Source organism: Zonotrichia leucophrys, chromosome 6 (genome assembly GCF_028769735.1).
Source record: "Zonotrichia leucophrys gambelii isolate GWCS_2022_RI chromosome 6, RI_Zleu_2.0, whole genome shotgun sequence".
In the NCBI taxonomy this organism is placed as follows: Eukaryota; Metazoa; Chordata; class Aves; order Passeriformes; family Passerellidae; genus Zonotrichia; species Zonotrichia leucophrys.
The window spans coordinates 13,783,541-13,805,731 of record NC_088176.1 but is presented as its reverse complement, the minus strand read 5'-3'; the positions used below and the strand labels follow the sequence as shown (position 1 = coordinate 13,805,731).

The 22,191-nt window shown below is 39.8% G+C and overlaps 1 protein-coding gene across 1 annotated transcript in view; it reads right to left on the bottom strand.

Moving 5' to 3' along the window:
* Nucleotides 1-14,956: 14,956 nt before the first annotated feature.
* LOC135449903 (ligand-dependent corepressor) overlaps nucleotides 14,957-22,191 on the bottom strand; it is a 56,967-nt gene continuing 49,732 nt past the window's right edge. The window contains exons 6-7 of the mRNA XM_064717308.1: nucleotides 19,984-20,077; nucleotides 14,957-17,209 (exon numbers count right to left, since the gene is read on the bottom strand). Coding sequence (XP_064573378.1) covers nucleotides 16,240-17,209; nucleotides 19,984-20,077 — 1,064 coding nt within the window. The 3' untranslated portion in view covers nucleotides 14,957-16,239. The remainder of the gene's footprint in view (nucleotides 17,210-19,983; nucleotides 20,078-22,191) is intronic.

Below are 22,191 nucleotides of genomic sequence, written 5' to 3'. Positions count from 1 at the left end.
AACAGTCATCCATTATAGATTCACACTTTTAACCCTTCAGAGTAGTGTCTTTTATTTGTTTATTTATTTTTAAACTAGTTTAACATTATAAATCACTTCTCCCCACCTGTAACCAAATAGAAGTCAAACAAACCAAAGCTGGTTTTACATTAAAAAAAACCAATAGCAGCATGAAATAAGTTTTGCATTTTTATATTCCTGACATAACTTCCTTGACTCCCACCTTCCCCAAAACCCAACTGGATTCTATAGTACTTTATCATCATTGTAATATTTCTAATATAATATTTAATGACTAATTAAAAATTTTACCACTGAGCTATTGCTTTAAAACCAAGGGAAATTTATCATGCTGGAAATACTATTCTACATACTAACTTTCAAACCCTTTCCAGAATTGTCCTTGCTAATTTTTCTAATTATCAAGATCATTTGGGATCTTCCCTTTAAGGAAAAAAAAATTACCATGACTGTTTCCTTCTGAGGCAGTACCCAGAATCTTTGCTGAGCTAGGTGCTCCAAAAGGATAGATAGCACCAGAAGACCAGAATAGATAGAAAGACAGCACCAGAAGAAAGATAACAAAAGCATGCAGGGCAAAAAAAAAAAGTTCTTAACAATGATTTTCACAGCTTTGCACATTTTATAAAAAGCAGCACGCAGTTAAGAGAAGGGGGGATGAACCACAGGGACTGTGGAGTAGAGAGGGATGCCCTGAGTATCTTTAACCATCCCACGAAGATATACTGGCTCTGCACCTGAGGTGACACAGGTGTATGGCCTCTCCCCTGCTCTGTGTCCATCACAGTCAGTCCTGTCTGTCCTGGGGACAAAGCTCTCTCTCCCCAAACTTCAGACATGCACACACAGGTCTGCTGGAGTCACTGCAACTGCAGGAGTTCAACAACTGGCAAACTCCCACTGAAAGTGCACTTATCTGCAGTAATGAGGGCTTGTGACAAGGATAGGCTGTGCTGAGAGAAATTCCACCTTCCCCTCCTAAGCTGAACGTACACTGAAAGGTGGAAGAAAACTCAAATGCATTGGACACCCTCCCCTAAGACTTTCCTGGTCCCAGTTCCAACAGACACATTGCCATGCACAGCTACTGCCTACTTCTAGAAGTCTTCAAGGACTTCAAATTCTGTAATTATCCAGGTTGGGTTTTTTTTTTCAACATGGACATGAGAAACCAAATGCAGGAGCTTGGTAGAGCTAGGTAGCTCACTAGAGCTAACCACACTCAGCACAGCCCAGTCGCCAAACCTTGGGAGGGGCCAGAGGAGACATCTGAAGAGGAGAGGGTATCCTGGGTGTAATTAACAGATGTTGGGGGATATGACCCCATTTCAGATAACCTGGAGATTCAGATAATTGGGCCTCAGATAATCAAGGCCACATTGTTAATAGAAACAGTATCACGACTCCTGAGGGCGGCACTCCCCACGTGCCAACGCCAGCCCTGCTTGCAGGGGAATGCCTGGTGAAATATGAATTTGATACATGTCCCTGCTCTCTGTCAGCTGCTGGGCTGAGCAGCAAAGCCTGTTTCTGATGCACCACTTTGGCTGGCTGCTTGGGAAATAGGTTAAGGCAGAGATGTGGATTGCAGCCCTGGATGCCTGGGGACAAGGCTGTCTCAGAGCTGACGGGCTAGGTAAGCTCTATTTTGAAAGTGGGTTAATTTAGCTGCCATTCAACTACCATTAAATGATGTAGGTTAATTTTATAGTCAGATAACTATTAAGAAACCAAAACATAAGGCAGGAAATGTCTCTGTGCATACCAGTGAGGAGAGATTTCCTCTGCGCTAATGCATACCCCTCCCCTTCAGCTCAAACCTCTCATCCTTCCATTTCTGCACATCCCTCACATCGTCTTTTTTTTTTTAACCCTTGTCATTACACACTCTTGTCCTTCCTCCCTCTTTTAAGAGAGTCTATTCTTCTTCTCAAAAAATCACCTTGATATCCTGGCCCACAATTATTTTTCTCCCTTGTTTATATTGTCACATATTGCAGTGCTAGAGGAAGACTGACAAATCCAAACCACATCTGACCCTGGCAGATGTCCACTAAGAAAGGTTCCATCTTCCCCCACACAGGTGATATTTGTGCAGCGACATGGTAAATTGAGGTAGGGAACTGCACCTTGCTTAGTATGCAACATTCCATCACTACTAATACACCCAGTTTACTTTAGGGGTATTTTCCATATTTAAAGCCTCCTCAGCTGGCATGTTACCCTTTGCAAATGGATGCTGCAGTTGAAATGTACTTTATCTCTGTGTGATTTTCCTTAACACAGCATAATGATTGGTATTGTTTGTTTCTTTATACTGGTGACAAAACCCATCAATTGGTGGTTTGTCATAAAAAGAGAAATAAAATAAAATAAAATCATCAACAACAGCTTATGCCAGCAAAGGAACAGATCCTGTGGAAAAAGCAGAGGTGACTCATCACTCCTCGTGTGCAGCAAGGAAGAAGCATCAGAGCCCTGCAGATCCCCCCGAGATGCCTCCACAGATTGCCTCCCTCTGACTTCTGTGCTTTCCTGGTCCCTCCAGCAGGAAAATGAGTCCCTAACTTTTGCAGAGAAAGCCAAAGCGATGATGACCCATTAGCACATCCTGCACATCAACCAATCACAGCTCTCCTCTACTGCAGACATTTTTTATCATATTAACAGTAAGTGCACTAAGGAAACCCTGAGAGCTCACAGAAATGAACTCACTCTCAACCACGCAGCTGTAATGAGACAACAATGCTCACGGGACACTGCCATTTGCACTGTGCTTTTTATGACCAGAGAAATACAGAACGGGACCATACCCAGAAATCGCAGCTAAACCACCTCTGAAAAATCCTGCTCACAGCAACTCAGATGGTCAGATAGTGACACCAGAGCCCAAACAATGCACGTTGTGAGAATTCTGACCCACAAAAGGCTGACTGCCAAATTCCCTGTTGTCCTGTTGAGACCTTGCCACTCTGATAAATCTTGCAATGGAAGTCCTTTTTTTGCTCATGAGACACAAAAGAAGAGATGAAAAAACCAAATCAATCTGCTCTTTGCCAGCACTAAGGCACTACCTCTGTCACTTTGATTTTAAGCTTTATAATTGTTATTCTATTACAATATTACATTATATAACTATTATTGCAAATTCAATAGTATAATTGAATGCAGAGCATATTTCTTTTAAATCCTGAGTTATGTTATTTTTCCTTTTATCAATTAGAAATCCAGGCTACACTCAAACAAAAGTAAATACACCAACATAAGCACAGGTATGTGCAAGGTGGCTAGAACTAAAGAGCAGATGAGTGGTCAGCTTTACCATACACACTTGTGTCTGTCAGGGAAAAACCAATAGAGGGCCTGAAACAGGAGCAAAACTCTACTTGCTTTTGAGCATGAGCAGCAAAGCTCACTGAATTCCAGCTTGATAGACCTTTAGTGAGCAGTAAGGTCAGGCAGCTGCCACCACGGCCCAACCAGAATTTAGTTATTAACAACCACAATTCAGGTACCAAGTAAGCTTGTTTAGCTTTTGCACCTTGAGCTCATGTTTGATGGATAGAAACAAGAAAAAAAATTGTACTTCTGTACAAACAGAGTGTATTTGCTATGGTAGCTTCTTATGCAAAACCAGAATCCTACTGGCTCTTTTTTTATGGTCTCCTTTCAAAATCAAGTAGTTTGTTTTAAAGCCTTGGTAACACCTCACATGCAGCTAGTTGCTTTAAAGACCTGAAAGGAATCTGAGGAAGATACCATGTGTGACCACAGTGCACCTGAAAGTATTAAAAAACTATAGTATCACCTTCACCTGAAAGGGGAACGTAGTGGAACTAGTGGGTCCTCCAAGCAACCACCTCAGGCTTAAATTACAGCAAGGGACCCAGCACAAATATTGGCTGTGTGTATGAAAAACCACTTTACATGTGCAGGGAAGCTGTTGGGCTTCTCCTAGTGTCAGGTGTTCCCTGCAGTCCCAGAGTAACTCAACAATTAGTGTCAGGGCCTTCCTCCAAAGCTCAGGGAGAAGAAAGGCTCAGCTTTAAGGAAGGAAACCATAAAAGCCCTTTTCAAAGTTAGGAATGTCATTCCAAATGAGTTAAGAAAGCCCCACACTTTAATAGCTGGGCAGGAGGCATCTGGGACATGAGACAATGGGATCTTGCATATCAGCAAAAAAAAAAATTCCAAACCTGAGCAGGTGTAACCTATTTAGCACTGTAATTTTTACAGGCAGTTTGCTGATAATCCTGTACAGACAAACCACTCCTCCTGTCAGCACACGGCTGGCTGATCTGCACCTGGAGAGGGAGCCCAGCAAAGGCAGGCAAGCAAGCTGTGACCAAGCCAGCCCTGGAAAGCACAGCCAGGGAGACACAGCAGGAGCCACACAGCAACAGATCCACTGCAGGCTTGGGCACAGGCAAGAGCTGAAGCCTCTGCCCCATCCCCATGGTGTTAATGTGAGGGCTGGGTGGGTTGTGGTCCAGGACTCCGGTCAGCTCCTTCAGGAGATGCAGCTGTATTTTCATACAGGCAACTTTTGTATGTTCAGGCAGCAGTGCTTGTACTTCTGTGCTCTGAAGGATACCTTAAGCACTTCTAATTTTAGTTGAGCTTTTAAACAATTCCTGGAAATCTGAGCTGTAGCCATCTCATACAAAAATCTGCCTTTTAGTTAAGTGTGTTGGGAACAGACTCCTGCAGAGCTGTTAGACACCTGCAGAGGAGGAGGCAGCAAGAGAAGATTTTTAGAAGTTCTATTTCAAATGTGATCTGTAATTCTAAGACATTCAAAGTGACCTGTAAAAACAAGATGCAATTGTTTTGTGTTCCCTCTTCATGATACCAAAAGGGAGCTTTTAAAGATTGTGTTGTCTGTGGTTTTTAAGTAGGTGGGTGAGAAGGAACTTAATTAATTCATAATTCATAGGTGTGAAGTCATTCACATTTCTTTTGATTTTCCTACTAGACAGCTGAGAACACCTTGGATTTCAAGTTACAGAGTCTGCATCAAATGTACCAGATCAGAGGAAACAACACTCTCACAAACTGGGATACTTCCAGCATTGTAACATCTACAAAAGTGTCTCAAGAATAATTACATTAAAAAGATCAGCTTTCTCTTTAATCTCTTTTCCAACTTCATTGTATCAAAATCCATAATCCTAGATTTACCCTAACACTTCAAGCTCAGTTTTTTGAAATTGCTTTTCATCTGTAGCTCTGTTCCTCTGTGTATGAATCATATTCCTAAACAGGTCCAAGAACCTGCTATTCACTTCCAGTTAAAACCTCCATTCAGCCAGTACCCTTGTTTGGGCATCTGCCAGAGCAGAGTTGGCAGATTAAGAAAACAGTGATTTGCTGAAGTATCTTCCTGAATCAGGATTTAAATCCTCCCCCTCCCCCAGACCCACTTTTGTCATGCCTGTAGGAAATTAGAGAGCTCAGCATGCTCAGGCAGGAAAGCTGCTGGTGATCTGTCTCACTGCAGACACCAGAGCAAGCTCTGCACTGGTGCTGGTTGAGAAGCCACATCACAAGGGCTCGGCTTTGGTTACACAGGAAGGTGAAACTCTCATGCTCAGGAATTCCCTTAATTAAACCAGCTTCACTCACAAAAATTAAGGTTATTTCCAGCTTTCAGATCCTTCATGCTGAGCTCAGGGAGTTGCTCTTCCCCTCCCAGCAGCTTTTACTTCCACAGAGGAGCAATGAGAAGAGCCTCTCATTCCACATCTGAGGGAGTATCTGCATTGTAGCAAGTGACCCAGCTGTATGTGGGGGTACAGTCCACAGCTATTCCACAAAGGATCTGCTCCTTCAGAAGGTGACCAGATATGCTCCTGCAGGTACAAAAGAGGCAGCTGCCTCTTCCAGTAACAGACCGAGCAGCTCAAAACCCACCCCGAGTCCAAACAAGCTGAAGGAAATTAGCAGGTGACTTTTAAAGCTGCCTAACAGGGCTAATTGTGTTTCTTTTCTACTTTTATAAGAGACAACAGAATGGAAGCTTCTTTCTGGGTCTGGGTGCAACATCTTGTGAAATCTTGTCATGATACAGGAAACAGCTTTTAAAAGAAGAAATCAAGACTGTGTTCATTTAAGTTTGAACAATTTCATCTTAGCAGTGCGAGACCATCAGCAAGTCCTTCAGGAAAAGCAGAAAAACATGGTATTTCTGATAATCGCAGGACTAAAAGTGTCAATTAAGAATGTTCAGGGACAAGCCTGCACAGTGTAATGCATCCTAAAGAATGGCAGATGGGAATATGGTTCATCACTTTCAAAGGCTATTTTCATAGATTTGACAGATGTATTCAGACAAAGAGAAAAAAAATATTATAAATGATAGTTTACTGCACAAGGCTTTCAAGCTATTTACACATAAAAACTCACTATTCCTGAGTAAGTGTAGGATGTAGTCTCTAGTTAAACCAAGTTTTTTACTTAAGAGAAATTTGCCTGGTAAAGCTAAACCAGTGACAGCACCCAATTACCATTTTGCTTTTTGTTTTTAATAACGGCATTAGTATACAAGAAATACAATAATTAGTTTGTAATGTAACAGTTATTTAAGGATTTTAAGAAACAAAAAAGGCACTGAAAAATGCAAACCCTAAACTACCTACTTTTCAATAGCACATGCTAAGAAAGGCAATTTCTCAGGAGAAAAGAAACCTGGGCTAGATACCATGCAGCATTATGAATTTTCCTAAAGCTAGGAAATCCCTATGCATCACTCTCAAAATCATCGTAGAACTGAACACAGAGGTTAGCAGAAATGCCTAAACTCACGTGGGTTCCATTATACACCACTTAGTGTAACCTACTTTTTAGTATTCAGCATTTCAGTATCAATAATGCATAACGTCAAAAGTCGTTCAAGCCCAAGTACAGGCACGAGAAAGTAAACATGGATCTTGGAGAAGGGCTTGCAGCGTGGTGTCACTGCTGGATTTGCCTTGTGCCCCCATGCAGAAGGACAGCAAGATGGAGTTGCTGGAGCCTTCCCTGCGCTAACGGGGAGCTGGGGACCTGCCCCCTCTGCGCAAGAAGAGCAGAGAAAATAAAGCTGCAGAGAAAATAAAAGCAACACCAGTGCCTTGGTGGGCAGCTAAGCAAGGTGCCTGTGCCTGGTGACGTGTGCTCCAGTACAAAGCTCCACTGCCCCGGCCGGAGCTCTGCCTGCTGCCACCCCACAGCCCACAGCCGACCCACACGGGGCTCTGGCCATGCCCTCACTACCTCCGTGCCTGGCCTGGCTCATTACTGAGTGCTCAGTGAACATCACTACACCACCTTTTATTTTCCCTCCTGAGAGGCTGTTTGTTCTTCACTGGATAAATTATTTACCATTAAGGAAATTAAGGTGGCCAGTAGGGAAGCACAAATTAAGAGTAGGGGAGTTCATGAGACCGGGCTGCTATGAGACAGCGTTTCAGCTTTCTCATGTATTCCCTACCCAGCTGCTAAAGCGGCTTTACCGTCAATCCTATTTAGGGCAGGAACCCAACGGAGTATGGAGATTCCAAAGCTCAGTCCTTCAGCCAGAAATTGCTTTACCTTCTATTTTCACTTCCTCCCCTGCTTCTCCCCCCTTGTGATAGTTTCCATCTCATATCCTTGGGCTACTAGTAACAAGCATTTAGAAAGCACATTAGGAACAAGAGAATTGGAACCCCTTGAAGTTTTTCACAACAAAATTTATTAGAAGAATAGTGGTTTTGAAAAGTCTAGCATCCAGTGAAAACTACCATACACAACGTTACAGCTGGGAATGTGTTTCCAAAATGACATGGTCAAATAATACAATGGAGCCATTAAATCTTACACATGCACAACAAGAGAATTAGCGCTTTGACATACAATGCAAAAAATAAATGGACCACATGAAATAAAAATTTAAAAGTACTTATCACATACATTAAGACACAGCTTATTTAGTCCAGTCAAAAAATCAGAACTGCATTAAAAAAATTAATGTAGTGCAATCAAACCAAAAACCTTAATTTGTGATCATAAGTGCTCTACTACATAAAACATTGATCATAGCAAGGAACAAAAAATTCAAATCACACAGTACAAAAAAAATCTGTAAATAAATATAAACTACAGTACAAGAGAAATATTAAATTATACAATTCCGTCAAACTGTAAACAGTATATTGAAATGAGGTCCATAAGAGTAAAGGGGGGGGTTCCTGTTTTTTTTTTCCCATGACACTTGAACTTCTAGAGGTCAGAGAGAAATGCCATTTTCCATACTCTTCAAAGACTATGGGTTACATAAATAGAAAGAGAAGACTTTTTAGATGTAAAGTGTCAAATAATAAAGCAGAGGTGTTGCTGACTTGCGACTGCCAACAGATCACCATGAAGGCAGAACAGCAGATTTTAGTTTCAGGCTTGGCCTCCAGGTGAGCACACCACAGAGGGCTGGCACTGCAGGTGTCCAGTGAGCAGTGCTCAGCCTTAGAAAGGAGGCGCCTCGTGAGCTCTGCTCCTGCCCAGGAGGTGGAATCAATTACGGACAATCTGGACCTCTGCTGATTATCTGACAGGTTTACACGCTTGTCATACAAACACCAACTTTGGCAGAACAATTACTAATAAACTCAAAGCACTCCCGGCCCATTGGTTTCCATCACAGTGGCCAGTGCACAGAATTCTCTAAGGACATTGCATAACTAGAGTGTAGAGGTCAGACAGCCAAGGACCCGTGCTTGAGGTTAGAAGTAGTTATGGTGAGAGAGAAGCAAGAGCCACGTTAAGAAGCTGCCTCTGCTGTTCACAGAAGCAGCTGGGAATGTATTTCATTTTTAGCTGCGCTGGCTAGTAGTGGCATTTTAAAATATATAAGTTTAAGATAACATATATACTATATATGTATATAATATAATACATATTATATAATATACATAGGAATTTCTTACAATACATACCAGGAACCCCCACGCGATCTGCTCAGTAGTAATAACTGAATATACAGAATGCCACTATAAGTGTCTGAGGCACTGTGTGCTGGAGAGTAAATATGCAGCTTTAAAATCCGTTTGGCTGAGTTATACCTGGATACCTGAACTGAGTTTTAAGTTGACATTCATCAAGGATGTGCTATCAGCACGTCAAAAGAAAAGCAAAACAAAATACAAGTCACTGCTAGGTTTAAGAAGAGAGTACAAGTACCTGAATTGAGTGAGGATAGTGTGTAAACTGTCCCTGAGGGTTTTTAAACAGTGTGTGTACAAGTTGGATTCCTAAGAACATTAGTTTAAACTTACACTGCGGACTGATAAAATACCAATGTCTGACAATTTAACAAGTGGAGGTTAAAAAGAGTTATGAGCAAACACTCAAAACATTTTATACATTTTAAAGCAGCAGTAAGCTGCTGTAAGCATACATCCCATCAGTACAAGCAACACGTGGGACTCAGATAAAGGTTTCTATTTGCAAAAAGCCCATCATATATCGATAAGTAAAGAATATTCACCTGCTAAATTAGAATGCACCTAGTTACAGACTAGCAATTCAAGATTAATTTTTTAATCAAATACTTTGCTATACTTTGCTATTACATACTAAAATTCCTTAAGCTCACTAATGCTGGTATTCTAATCTATTTTTTTTAAATGTTCCCCCTTCATTTAAGAAATATACCATTCCACAACTTAAACATTAAGATCCATTTTCAGTCCTCAGATGTAAAAAGCATGTCAATGAGTTTATATTAAAAATTTACACGGTAAAAAGGCTTGAATTTCAGCCAGAGATTCTAAATACTACTCATTCCCTGAAGGCATAAGGGAGAAAGAATCCCTACCCATTTTCTTGTGATATAGTTTTCAAACTGAACATTAAACAATGGTCCAAAATGGTTTTTTTCAGTTTGGGAAACTTCCCTTCCCTACCCATCATCCCAGATTCCCAATGTTAAGCCCTGAAATGGTCTACTGAAATGATCAGTAAAAAATACCAGGCATGTATATATACATCCCCTGCCTGAACTCCAGAATATTTTGTTGTACTAGTCTTTAAAAGACAGATTAATATCCCAAGAAACCTTGTGATCTGACCTGACAAGCTGTTCATGATCCTAGATTGTATATTTGAAGTATTTCATAACCTGAAGACCAGATTTAATTAAGACTCTGGCATTGTAACAGAGAAAGTGCTGCAGTTATTTATCCCTTTTCTGGTACTTCAGAATAGGTCAGACAAGTGCTTTTTATTGTTTACATGTTTTCACGCAGGCATAAAAAGTACTATCTGCAAAACTATTTGAGAAATGTAGCACCAAGTAATTGATAAATTGTTTAAGTAGCTCTAGTAGTATCCTCATTACTTCTGAGTAGGAAAAGGTATTAAGATAAACTGTGCTAGGTGATGATGAGAGAAATTGTTTTGGATCTTAACTTTTCCTGCTCCAGTCAAAATGAGGCCTGTGTCCTAATCCCTGCTCTGTAAGGTAGTTATCATCTTGAGTCCTCCTGAATGATACTTACCAATTCAGTAGAGACAAGCACAGGGGCACTGGTGGGGATGTTTGTTTTTAAGCAGGTAGATTAAATGCCCTGGAGAAGCTAAAAAAAAATCCTCCTTTCTAGTACATCACCCAGGAAAACTGATTTTGCAACTGGGCTGAGAGATTTTTTTAAGGATTAAATAAAGCTCTCTTAATATGAAGGTTTTTATGACAATACCTGAATATAGGCATAATTCGGTAGGACATGAGGTCCAAAATTGCAGCTGTAATACTGGTTTAGAGAATTGGCCCCAATCAAAGAAAGAACAGGAAAGAGAGAGAGATGGACACTGGAATGCTCTAAGTACTTAACAGCTTTTCCTGGTACACATGAAGTGGATCTACAGATCATTTTGGGTTTGAAATATCTCTCTGTCTAGTGGTCATCACAGTGCATTGTGTTTATACACTGGATAATCCGAAATGAGTTACTATAGTGGCTACTTTATCTGCTACATTCATCAGAACTGCATACAACTAGCAGTGCAGATTTTCAGGTTTCTGAAGGTTCCAATTACTGAATTTTCAATATAATTCAAGATCAAGTAGAAACCTTTATAGTACCAAAACAAGTCTCAAAATTATTTTCTTACAGCTTTCTAAAACAATATTAGCCAACATTATGTACTGATGCCAAGAAAAAGCAACATTGACCTAGACTGAAATTACATTTAATTTCTGAAACATTTGTGGGGAATACCTAGAGGTTTCTGATCCTCACGAAAATGAGGGAAACAACCCTTCCCATCCTACTTCTAACATTTGGCAGAGAATTTAAGCTATTTAGAACATTGTGACAAATCTTTCAGTAAGGTTAATAATTTTGCCTTCCTAAGATTTTGGACTGCAATAAGAGTATGCATTCTTATACTGAAGAGTTCAAATTTTGTCTTCACTGAAGAAAGAGGTCTTTACATTACAGATGCAGCCACACTGTTTTTGAGAAAAAAAGGGAACAGCAGAGTGCTCCCTTCACTCCTTGGACACTGTGTTCTTCTCCTAAGACTCAAGGACATCTTAAGAGCATTACTTGAAAGTAAACTGGAAAGAAACACATGGCAATTCCAGTTTTGCCTGTACAACAATCGTTGCAGATGAAACATAAAGCGATTCAATCAGAACTAAAAAGTTGTTTCACAAAGCTTACTCAACCCTAAAGCCCCTAAATCACTTTGCCAGCTCCCATGAATTTCCAGGGAAAGGCAATGTACTCTTGAGTACTCACAAAAGAAATATTTAGATGCAAATGTTGGCCTGCCACAAGACAAAGCACAGACTATTCCTTGTCTGCTCTTACCCAGTCTAAACACAAATGCAGTTACCTCCAGTGTTTAGGAATATCCTCCAGCAGTGGAAAGTTCTGCAAAAATTGTCATGCAGGAGTTGCGAGAGAACGCAGAGCTGAAAGTGTTCCCTTACTAGAGGCATTATCCTATCTGTATCCCTGCATTGTTAAAAATATTTTTTTCTCCAACTGCCAAAAAAGTTGAGAGCTTGAATTCAGGTCTAGCAGTAGGGTTGGTAATGCAAGCATCAAGTTATGAGTTCTGCAACAAAAAAGAAAGTAAAGGCATACCTGTATTGCTTATGCAGCAACTTCTCCTGTGCAACAGGGAAAAAATGAGAAATTCTAAAGGAAACTGTCTGGAACCTTTAGAAAAAAATCAGGGAATGACTGGAAAATAAATAATCTTTAGACAGAAATAAAAATGAGTCCAGAAACGTGTCCCTACAATATCTAACTGGAAACGTTCAACTCTATAGCTGTACTCAAGCATTACAGCCACAATAATGCCTACAACACTGTGGAATGAGGATCCAGCTGGCTGAAAGTGAGGTAATAGTTTGTAATAGGTCAGAGTTCTAAAAAAGCACTTTTACATCTTACAAATTCAAATGAAAAAAAAAAAAAAGGACACATTTCATACATGTTGGGCTTTCCCACCAGAACTGTACGATAATTAACTCCACACCAGGACCCCTACCACACTAAGCCTTACTCATCTTCAATTATATGCTGCAGCAAAGATTTACCAAGCGACACCTAAACTTCAGTACAATATGAAACTTCGATTCTTAAAACTTTATACACACAAAATATAAAATTACTTTTCTAGGATGGGGTAGGGGAGGGGGATTCTCCTTCATGGTACTTGGACTGAAAAACTAGTTTTCAGAGACTGCCACAAATATAATTCACAGTTTCTTGCTGTCAGGCTTTTTCAGCTACATCAACGTAGTACACAACAATACTGTTAAGTCCAATAACTACATTGGATGGACATTCTCGGGAATAAGAGAAAACTAGTGACAAAAAATACCCGAAAGGTCTCCTCCTAACAACGTCTCGATTTTTACAGGGTTGCAGTTTGTCTATGTTACACGTTAATGCCATCTCACAAGAGCAGCAGGAGAAGGCTTTAAAATCTTTCTCCTGTCCAAGTGATCCAAGTAACATAAGCATCCACTTACCAGAAATAAGATGAGAAACAAGGCTTTTGTTACAAAGACCGCAGTGAACCACACCTTCCCACACCAAAATATGGTCAACCAGGGATTTTGGCCATGCAAACTGCTGGTCAGCAGAAAATTAAGCATGCTAATGGACAAACATTAATTCCAATCATATATTTAAAATGATCCCAAATACTACTAGTTAGCTACACTGAAAGCGCCTGCAAAATATACGTAGTGAAAAATGAAACAAAATATTAGTGATCACTGCAGCACTTAGAGTGATACTAGTCTTAAGTGATGAATCACCTCAGAGAAAATATGTTAGATGGGACTTTGAAACAAAAAAGTAACATTAAAAGGTGCACCTGAATATTACAGACTAAATTTACAAAACCTACAATAAGGTAAAATATATATCTTTTGAATATTCAGCAGCTTTTTTTTAAATTTGTTTTTATTTTTTGAGAGGCTCATGAAATTTTAAAAAGGGACCACTAACTAATCTCAACCATGCTTCACAAAACAATAATGGCTATTTCATATTGCAGTTACCAATGTAATGCAATTAGTGCTTAAAAAATAATCTACACTTTTTCTTTTTTTTCCTTTTTAAACAGAGACCTTTGGAGGAAATATGGTTGTTCAAAAGCTTCTCGAAAAAGAAAGATTACCTGAATATTAAGTTATCACAGATCAAGTGTTGTGTTTAAAAGCTTTGCAGTTATGAGTATTACAATCTTCAGGTCTCAGGACATTTAAACTGAGAAAGTTACGTGTTTGGTTTGTTGTTGTTTTTTCTTTTTTAAATCCACTTCCTAACCAAAGCAAATAAAGAGTACTCAACTTCTCACTATCTATTTACAATTCTTAGCCTACAGTCTGAAATGACAAGACAAATTCTCTTTTAAAACTGCAGCATTAAAGGGTAGGCACACCATTCTTCTGCTGCACGATTGTCACCCACTTAAACATACACATACAAAATATTTAGGTTAGTAAAATGAGCACTCCACGTACACTACAGTGACAAGTTTTATAAAACTCAACTCATGTTTCTTAAATAAGGACAACTGCAAAAGGTTAAACCTCTCAAGAGTAAAACTGTGTTACTTTTTTTTTAACTTGCAACAAACTTTCTACCATAACCTCCAACAGCAGATGAAACCACGCCTTAAACTGCGCCTTTATTGCAATCACCAGCTAAACTGGAACGTATTGCAGAGTTTATATACTGCTACTGAGCTTAAACTGCTTTAAATGCCAAGATGACAACTAGAAAGCTACAAGGAACCAGGATTTTGAGGACTAAAATATATTAAGTAAACAAAAATAAAGTATACTTGGGGCCAAATGCCCAGTCCGTTTCAAGAATGAGCAGTGCATATTTAAAACAACAGCAATGGTGTGCCTAACCTTTGAAAATATGAAGTTGCTGGGGAGGGGGAGAGGCTAATAGAATCAATTGTTCCAGAAGTCATTCAGCATCCCTAGGGCTACCTAGGTCACCCTCCCATGAACTTTGAGAGACCACTTTCACTGACATCACTTAATGCTCTCACACAAAAACTCCAATGCTTCTTTTGGTTGTGCAAATGGGGAAAAAATGCTAAGTCTATCTACCTTTTGCACAGATTAAGACCAAATTGCTTCTACCTGAAGAACCAGCAATTACGATTTGGTCATGTTGTGGTTAAGTCCAGTAAATTCCACTTAGTTACTGACCACTCCCGCAGAAAGTATCAAAGATAAAAGTTCAGTACAAAACTTATCCTGGATCTCCATAAAAGCATAAAGATACCACCATACTGAAAAAAACCCAGATTTGTGGTTTACGGAGTGCTTTTTTTTTATGGTGTTTAAATGCTTATTCTAGCATGTGCTAAACCACTATCAAAATAGATTAAATAAAAACAACAACAAAAAAGCAGGACTTAATTCCTGCTACTGGCAACTGTAATATTTAAAAAGGAAACACCCATTCATTGAGTGTTCGACCCTGACAGTATTACAGATAGATATGATGCAGAGCCTGAATTAGATCAGGCTACCAGTGTTTTACTTCTTCCCTGAACATTAACAAGCTCCTTCACTAATGTGGATATTTGGGCAGACTACTGAGGTTGTAACGTTTGAGATCACCATTTTGTGGGCTATTTTTTTTCCTTTTTTTTTTTTTTTTTCCCAGTATCACAGTAGTTTGTTACACAAATCCCCCATCCCTGGATTAGAGTCATATAAACTAGCTGTTGGGACCACATAGTTTAGTAAACTCAGAACCAAGTCTGTAAAAAGTGTAAAGGTCACAAAGAACCATAGTTCTGGTATAATGAGGCATACCCTAATACATCATTTAGTGTACCCTGACTGCTCCTGACTGTGAGAAGCTTGTCTTCCGTGAGATAAGGCTACATCCTCAAGCAGGTGAGTGTAAATATCACCCTTCAAAAATACCAAATAAAATTACAGCGAAGGTAGTGTTATAAATAATAAACTGACATTTTCTGAAGGTAGTGTATGTAAGTTTTCCCTCCCCTCCCCTCCGGGTGAGCACTAAGCAGACAGCAAATGGTAAGTACGGTTAATTTAGAAAGAAAACAGTGGAGAGCCTAATTAGACCCAATTGATTATCTATCTAGTTGACAAATCTGAGTTCAAGAGAAGTACCATTCCTAAATAATTTGATTTAGCTCAAACCTTTCAATCAACTGGATCAACAAAAAATAAGAAGGGGGAAAAAAAGATTTCTGAAACATTTCTGAAGAATGACAGTCTGATTTTCATTTGAAAATTGCCTGGTTTCAGGAGAGTGTCAGTTTAACAAAGTGGACTTATTTCTATAAAGGCAGATATGAAAAATCCAACATCAGAAGTTCAGGCAGGCTCTACAGGCAAGATGTCCACTTCTACAGATCTGCATTCTTTGTGAGGTAACTCAATTCTCTATTACAGAGAAACATGCAAAAGGCAAAAGAAAAAAAAAAGGAACAAAGAAAGAAAGAAAGAGGGCAGTGGGCAGGTGAAGGAGGGAAATTGTGCCATACTAGGCCAGAAAAATTTACAAATGTGACATTCAGAGCACATCTTTCACCTGTGTTCACATAAGTCTATGCTAAACTGCAAAGGAAAGCGCATTGCAGTAAACAGGAGACTCAGGTGCGCTCAGTGATGGTTGAACTATGCAGTAGTGCTCACCCAGTTTGCAAAGTAATTGGCACTCTACAACATCCCTATTCATCCTTCAATTCATTCGCACTTTGTGCTGCTTCTCCCTGGGGATCTAATTCAATCTTTACTGAAACATCCTGCCCCTCCGACCTCATTAATTTCATTTTTTTCTTTGGAGGGTTTTTCAAAGTGCCCAGCCTCTCTTTAACTTTGTACTCCAGTGTACTGTGGGGGATCCCATAAATACTCTGAGCTTTGGAAACACTCATTTTCCCGCTCATAACCACAGAGATTGCTTCCTCCAGTATCTCGCTGTTGTACTGTCTGTATCTCCCTCTTTTCTTCCTAGGTTGCTTGGAGCCAGGATCTCCCTCTTGATCTGAGGTGGGATATGGCTGTCCAGAGGTAGACTGCTCAGCATCTGAGCCCCAGGAATCTGGTCCAGCATCCAGCAAACTTCTCCTATTTTGTTTTGGAAGGATAGCCCTTAACTTTTTGCTAAGCGCGCTCTCCGTTTGTGAACCCATTACCAAAGAGCTATAGCTGAACTGGTCACCAGTGCGGGACTCCCATGAAAGGTCCATGCCTCGAACTTGTGGTATCTTTAAATCCACAGGAGATGAATGGCTCACGTCCTTTTTCCCATCCTGCTTAGTTTGAAGTGCCATTTTTTGAAAGGCAGAGTTTTCTGTAAGAAAAGGAAGGTCACTGATGTTGCTGAGTGCACCATTTCCCCTGAATTTCATGCGGCTGAAATTGAATTCGTAGTGTGGTTTTGCCCAAGAAGCCTCCCTGGATAATATTAAGTGCTGTCCATGATTCTGTAGTCCAGATGGCCCATGGCTGGCAGCTGTAGAGAACTGGTTTCTGCTCAGCAGTTCTTCACTAATCTGGAGTGATCGAGCCAGCGGTACTTTAAGAGATGTGGAGTGGCCATAACCTTCCCTGGTTCCATCCTGCAAGCTTCTTGGAGGTACCCCATCACCACTCTGTAGTCCCTCCGGATGGTGCTGGCTGGGTCTCCCAGGTCGCCTAATTGGATGGAAGGAAACTGATGTGAGCAGGACTTGCACAGGTAGGGAGGGATGGGTGAGGGGGCCACTCCTTTATTAGAAGGCCTTGCTTGGGTAACATCACTTTTTGTGTTATTTATTTTTCTCTAAATTTTTTTTTATTACTTTAATTTTTTTTTTTTAAGTCTCAGCATCAGTCAGTTTTAAAACTTGTTCGCAAAAAAAGAGAAGCTTTTTGGGCAAAGAAAAATGAAACCTGTTGGCTGGTCTCTGGTTGGGTTCACAAATTCTCGGAGTAGAAAAGACTTCGCGCAAGCGTCTGAAAATAGCACCTTAATTACAAAGTAGTAATCAATCGCCATAGATCTACACACAACTGTGTTACTGGTGTGACGTTACCACTAAACAAGCACAGTAATAAAAGAGTAAGCCAAAGTGCAACATATTCAACATGTAAATATGACTGCCACCTGCAGTATCTACACACAGGTGGAAACCCTGGATAATGTTTGCTTACATCATATTGAAGAACTGCTGCTCAGGATAAAAGAAAAAGCTTAGCAGGCCTCAGAGGCATTTGCCTGACTTTCATTAAGCACCAAATATGAAAGCTGGGATACTGCGGATCACAAAGAAAAACACTTACACTAGACTTACCAAACTGCTCTCTTAACAACTAATTGCATATAGACAGAGCCCTGAATCTCATTTGATAAAAAGCATGCCTAGGAAAAGGAAGATCTAAGCACCAACTGTCATTCAGATCAAGGGTTAACAAAAAAAAAAAAGGCAGTATGTATTTTTACCATTTCCTTTTCATCACAAGTGTTCTTTCTATGAAATTAAGTACTGCTGCTGCAGAGAGTCACATCTATTTTAATGCTTTGATTGCTTAGCCCCCTATAGTTATTAAGTCACATTGGTTTCAAAATCCACCTCCAAATTTCTCCATGTTCAGCATACAAATTAACAAAGAGAATCTATTTTAATGCTCTGGGACGCTATACTGGCGTCAAGCCCTCTGGCTAAGTCAGCATTACTTAAGGATAGGATACATAGTGCTGAAAAGCTACATTATTATTTTTAACATCACACTGGGATTAAAAAGAGTCTTTAGAGAAAAGACGTCCATTGCAAGAACCTGGCATGTAACATACACAATGCTTGATACACATGCTGTTCACTTCTCTCCAGGATGCAACAAGTCATAGGATGTGCACAACAAAAGTCAACCAGGATTCAGAACAAAATCCAGAGAAATGGATCAAAGTTTGCAGTTCCAGAGAACCCTCTCAGACAATGTGCATTCTCCACCCCTTCCACAGCATGTATCAGCATCACAGGGTGCACCAGTGATTCTACACCTAAACAAAGGTCATACAGGCAGTTAATGGAGGGTTACACCCGACTTAGTGATGCTGAACAAACTGCAGCCAGCCTCGTATGCCACACACCTGGACAAGTAACCACAGGTGCCAATATGCCACATCCTCTCTGGACCCACAGCACTGAGCAGGACAGTGCCAGATGCTGGCCCTGCCATCCCTGTGTGTTGGACTTTGGCCCTCACTTGATTCACAAACAAGGGAACAAACAGTACAGAGCCTCAGTGGCTTCTGCTGCCTTCCTAGGAAAATAAAGATGGAAATAACCTGTTCAGAATTAGAGAAGTACTGCTGGGGAAGGTTTATGCTAAAGAATTGTAAAAAGTATTAAGATTAAGTTTTAAAGAGGGATTGAAGTATTTTATTAATAGAAATATTAAATGGAAAAGTAATCTTGAAAGGAGAAATCTGAGACGTATCTTTTTCCAAAGAGAAGTGCAAAAATTCAATCAGCTGTTAGCAGTACATGGGAATGGTGGTGGAAGAGGGTTGCTAGTTGAGATTTTCAAGTTTTCAAAGGCTATCATAAAGCTAAATCCAGCAATTAAATAGCACTTTAAACCATATACTATTTCTGTACTTCAGTAAAAAATATTTGTTCACAGCAGCTTCAAGATAATCAAGACCCAAACCCCCTCTTTGTCCCAGTCAGCCTCTCCAGTACCACCCTGACCAAGAGTAAAGGGTTTCTAAATGTATGCAAATGGTGACCATTAGAAATATGAAACCTAAAGATCGTTTTTCTATTTAACAGTATTTCACACCTTAAACTGATTAGGCAAGAGTAGTATACCACATACTTTGTGATTATTTTTTAAAAAAACTTGTTCAGCACTACAGAACAATCGCAAATCCAAAGTTACATTTTAAGTTTTCTGAACTACCAGACTTCCTGCCCCATGTCCTCAGAATTCTAAGTTGTGGTTTATGCGAGGAAATATTAACAAAAATTACGCAGTGATTTCAATCTAATTCAGCATGGTTTATCACCCAAACCATTGTTACCTCTAAAATAAACTTTCCTGTTAGCTAAATTTGCCCTAAGTGAAATGAAGTCTAAACATACTGCAAAGCTTTTAAGACTCTTCACACACTTATTTGAACTTGCATGTTCACAGCAATAACCTATCACTAACCCCAAGAAACAGGTAATGGAAGGATCTCTGGATAAGCACCAATTTGGCGAAAAAAGACAGATATTAGAGTCTTTAACTGCAATTTAAACCTGTATCAGTTGGCAACAACTCTTATTTGGCAGGTGGGGTGAAGGTATTTGCCAAAGGTACAAGTTGAAAACACATTACCCCAAAGGGTTAACACCCAAAGAAACTTAAAATTGCCAGGAGCTAAGCACACATTTTTAGTAAAAAACTGTTTTAAAAGGTCATAGTAAGTTGCTTTCTCTTACCCATTTCCCGAGGTACTAGAGCACCCTGGAGAGTGACTCAGAGAGGTGCTGCCAGCACAAGGACTCTTCTTAGTGGATAAATCAAGCACACCGTCTGTAGAGACAAAAGAATGACTTCAGTGTTTGAAGAAGCAGGATCAGCCATGCTGATCTTGTCTTCAGCTGAAAAGACAAAGCAAGTCTTCTGAGCTGAAGCCATTTTTAGCACACATTTTTTGGTTTATTGTATTTTTAAACAAAATAAGGCTTGGGATTTTTTTGCAATATGGTTTACATGTGACTTCAATATAGTCTTCAGAAATCACAATAAAAATTAACAAAATTAAAAGTGCATCTGTTACAGGAGACATAGCATAACAAATTACCTACAAGTGACAGTTCTGGATACAACAGAGCCTATCACATAACTACCTTTCAGTGGTCCAGAACTGAGACAATCTTCAAGATTTTTCAATCTGAGATATTCCCCTCCTTAAAGGGAGGCTGCAAGCCAGTACTAGGATTTTTTTTCTTTTTTAATCCAAATCTCTTGTAGGAAAATTCACTGAGAATTTCATATTGGAAATTAAATAATTACACACATAGATGTGAGATTTCTTCTCACATGGCAGCCAGCTTCATCTTCTTTTTTCATATCTCCAATGGGTCCCTACTGGAAAAGATGCTGCCTTCCTCCTCCTATTGTGTTGTTTTATTCCCTCTCTTCCATATGCCAAATTGGTTTTCCTGTTAGACTGCTTCCTCCACTCTCACTAATGGCACATCCTCAAGCTCCCCCATGCTCCCCTGCAAACCCTCATGTAAACTCTGCATTTACAGGCACCAGAAAAGGGAGCATGTTTCACCAGGAAAGTCTTGCTCTTGCTGCACTGAAGCAGCTTGAAATTCTGGTCATTTTAATAAGGGCAGCATTGTCGTTGAAGCAGCCCAGACATCTGAAGTTCCTGGAAACTTTGAAACGAGGAATTTATGAGGCAGAGATAAATGAAACCTGTTGGCAAGGTGAACTTGAGACATATGAGAGCTCCTCACTCGTTCCATCTAATCAAGTGAATACCACCCAACACAAGAACAATGTAAGGCAGCTTTCAGATTGCTTAAAGTTCTCATTTGACATATGGAGAAAAAAAACACGATAAACAGTGAACTAGAATTAACTTACAAAAAGCTGTTCCACCCACTGCATTTGGGAACACCATAACCCAAACTTAAGCAAGCAGAAAATTAAATTTTCTTTTCGAACAACACTTATTCAGGCACAAGAGACACAGACTGGATCAAGCCTTTCATTCTTTTCAAGAGGCTGGACAGCACAGGCAGCTGCTGGAGACACTTGCATCCTCCCTCAGAAGAGTCGGTATGACCTAGAGGCCCCTGAGGAGAAGCAGGGCCAACCTCACACCCCAGGGAGAAGAGTACAACTAGCTGGGTTCCCTTCAACCCCCTAGAACAAACTATACCACAAAGCAGCACTAGCAATCTTTCGTGACAGCCTCTGAAATCTCTCATTAACAAGTTTGGCAAAATCTCTTTCCAATTACATTAAATGTAAATTGGGGAAAAAATTTACATCAGCAAACAGATTACTGTATAATTCAATATGCACATGTTCTACTCGCATAATGAGCGTTATGAACACCATACATTATCTTACAGCTTTTTCCATCACATGGTAACTAAAGAACAGTTCATGTTCATGCTTTTTTCTTCATCACACCATCCTCTAATTAAAAAGGAACAAACCAAAAGCAAAACTGATTTTTTCCCTCTTTCTTTCAGAAGAAAGTTTAACAACGAGAACAGTTTAACATTTATAAACATATATGCAAAACACACTCACAAAATACATTTATAATAAAGACAGCTAGAAACAAATGCCTATCAGATAACTGTAGAGATCCACATTTCAAGAGAGACACTATTCAACCTCTCATTGCAGTGCAACAACAGCTTTCAGTAAGTGCTATAAGTGCGGAATGTGTCCAGATGTCCAAGCTGCGTATTACTGGACACATAAAATTAACTTGTTGACAAAAAGCTTCATAAATCAAATTTAGAAGAATAAAGGGATACCTACTTTTCTGTCATAGCTAGAAAAAGGCTTTTTTTCAGGCAACTTTTCCATTTGCAGATGGACAGCCTACTGTGACAGAATGACTTTAAGCACTAACATTTTTCTGAAGAAGGATAAAGGGTCTAATTTTAATC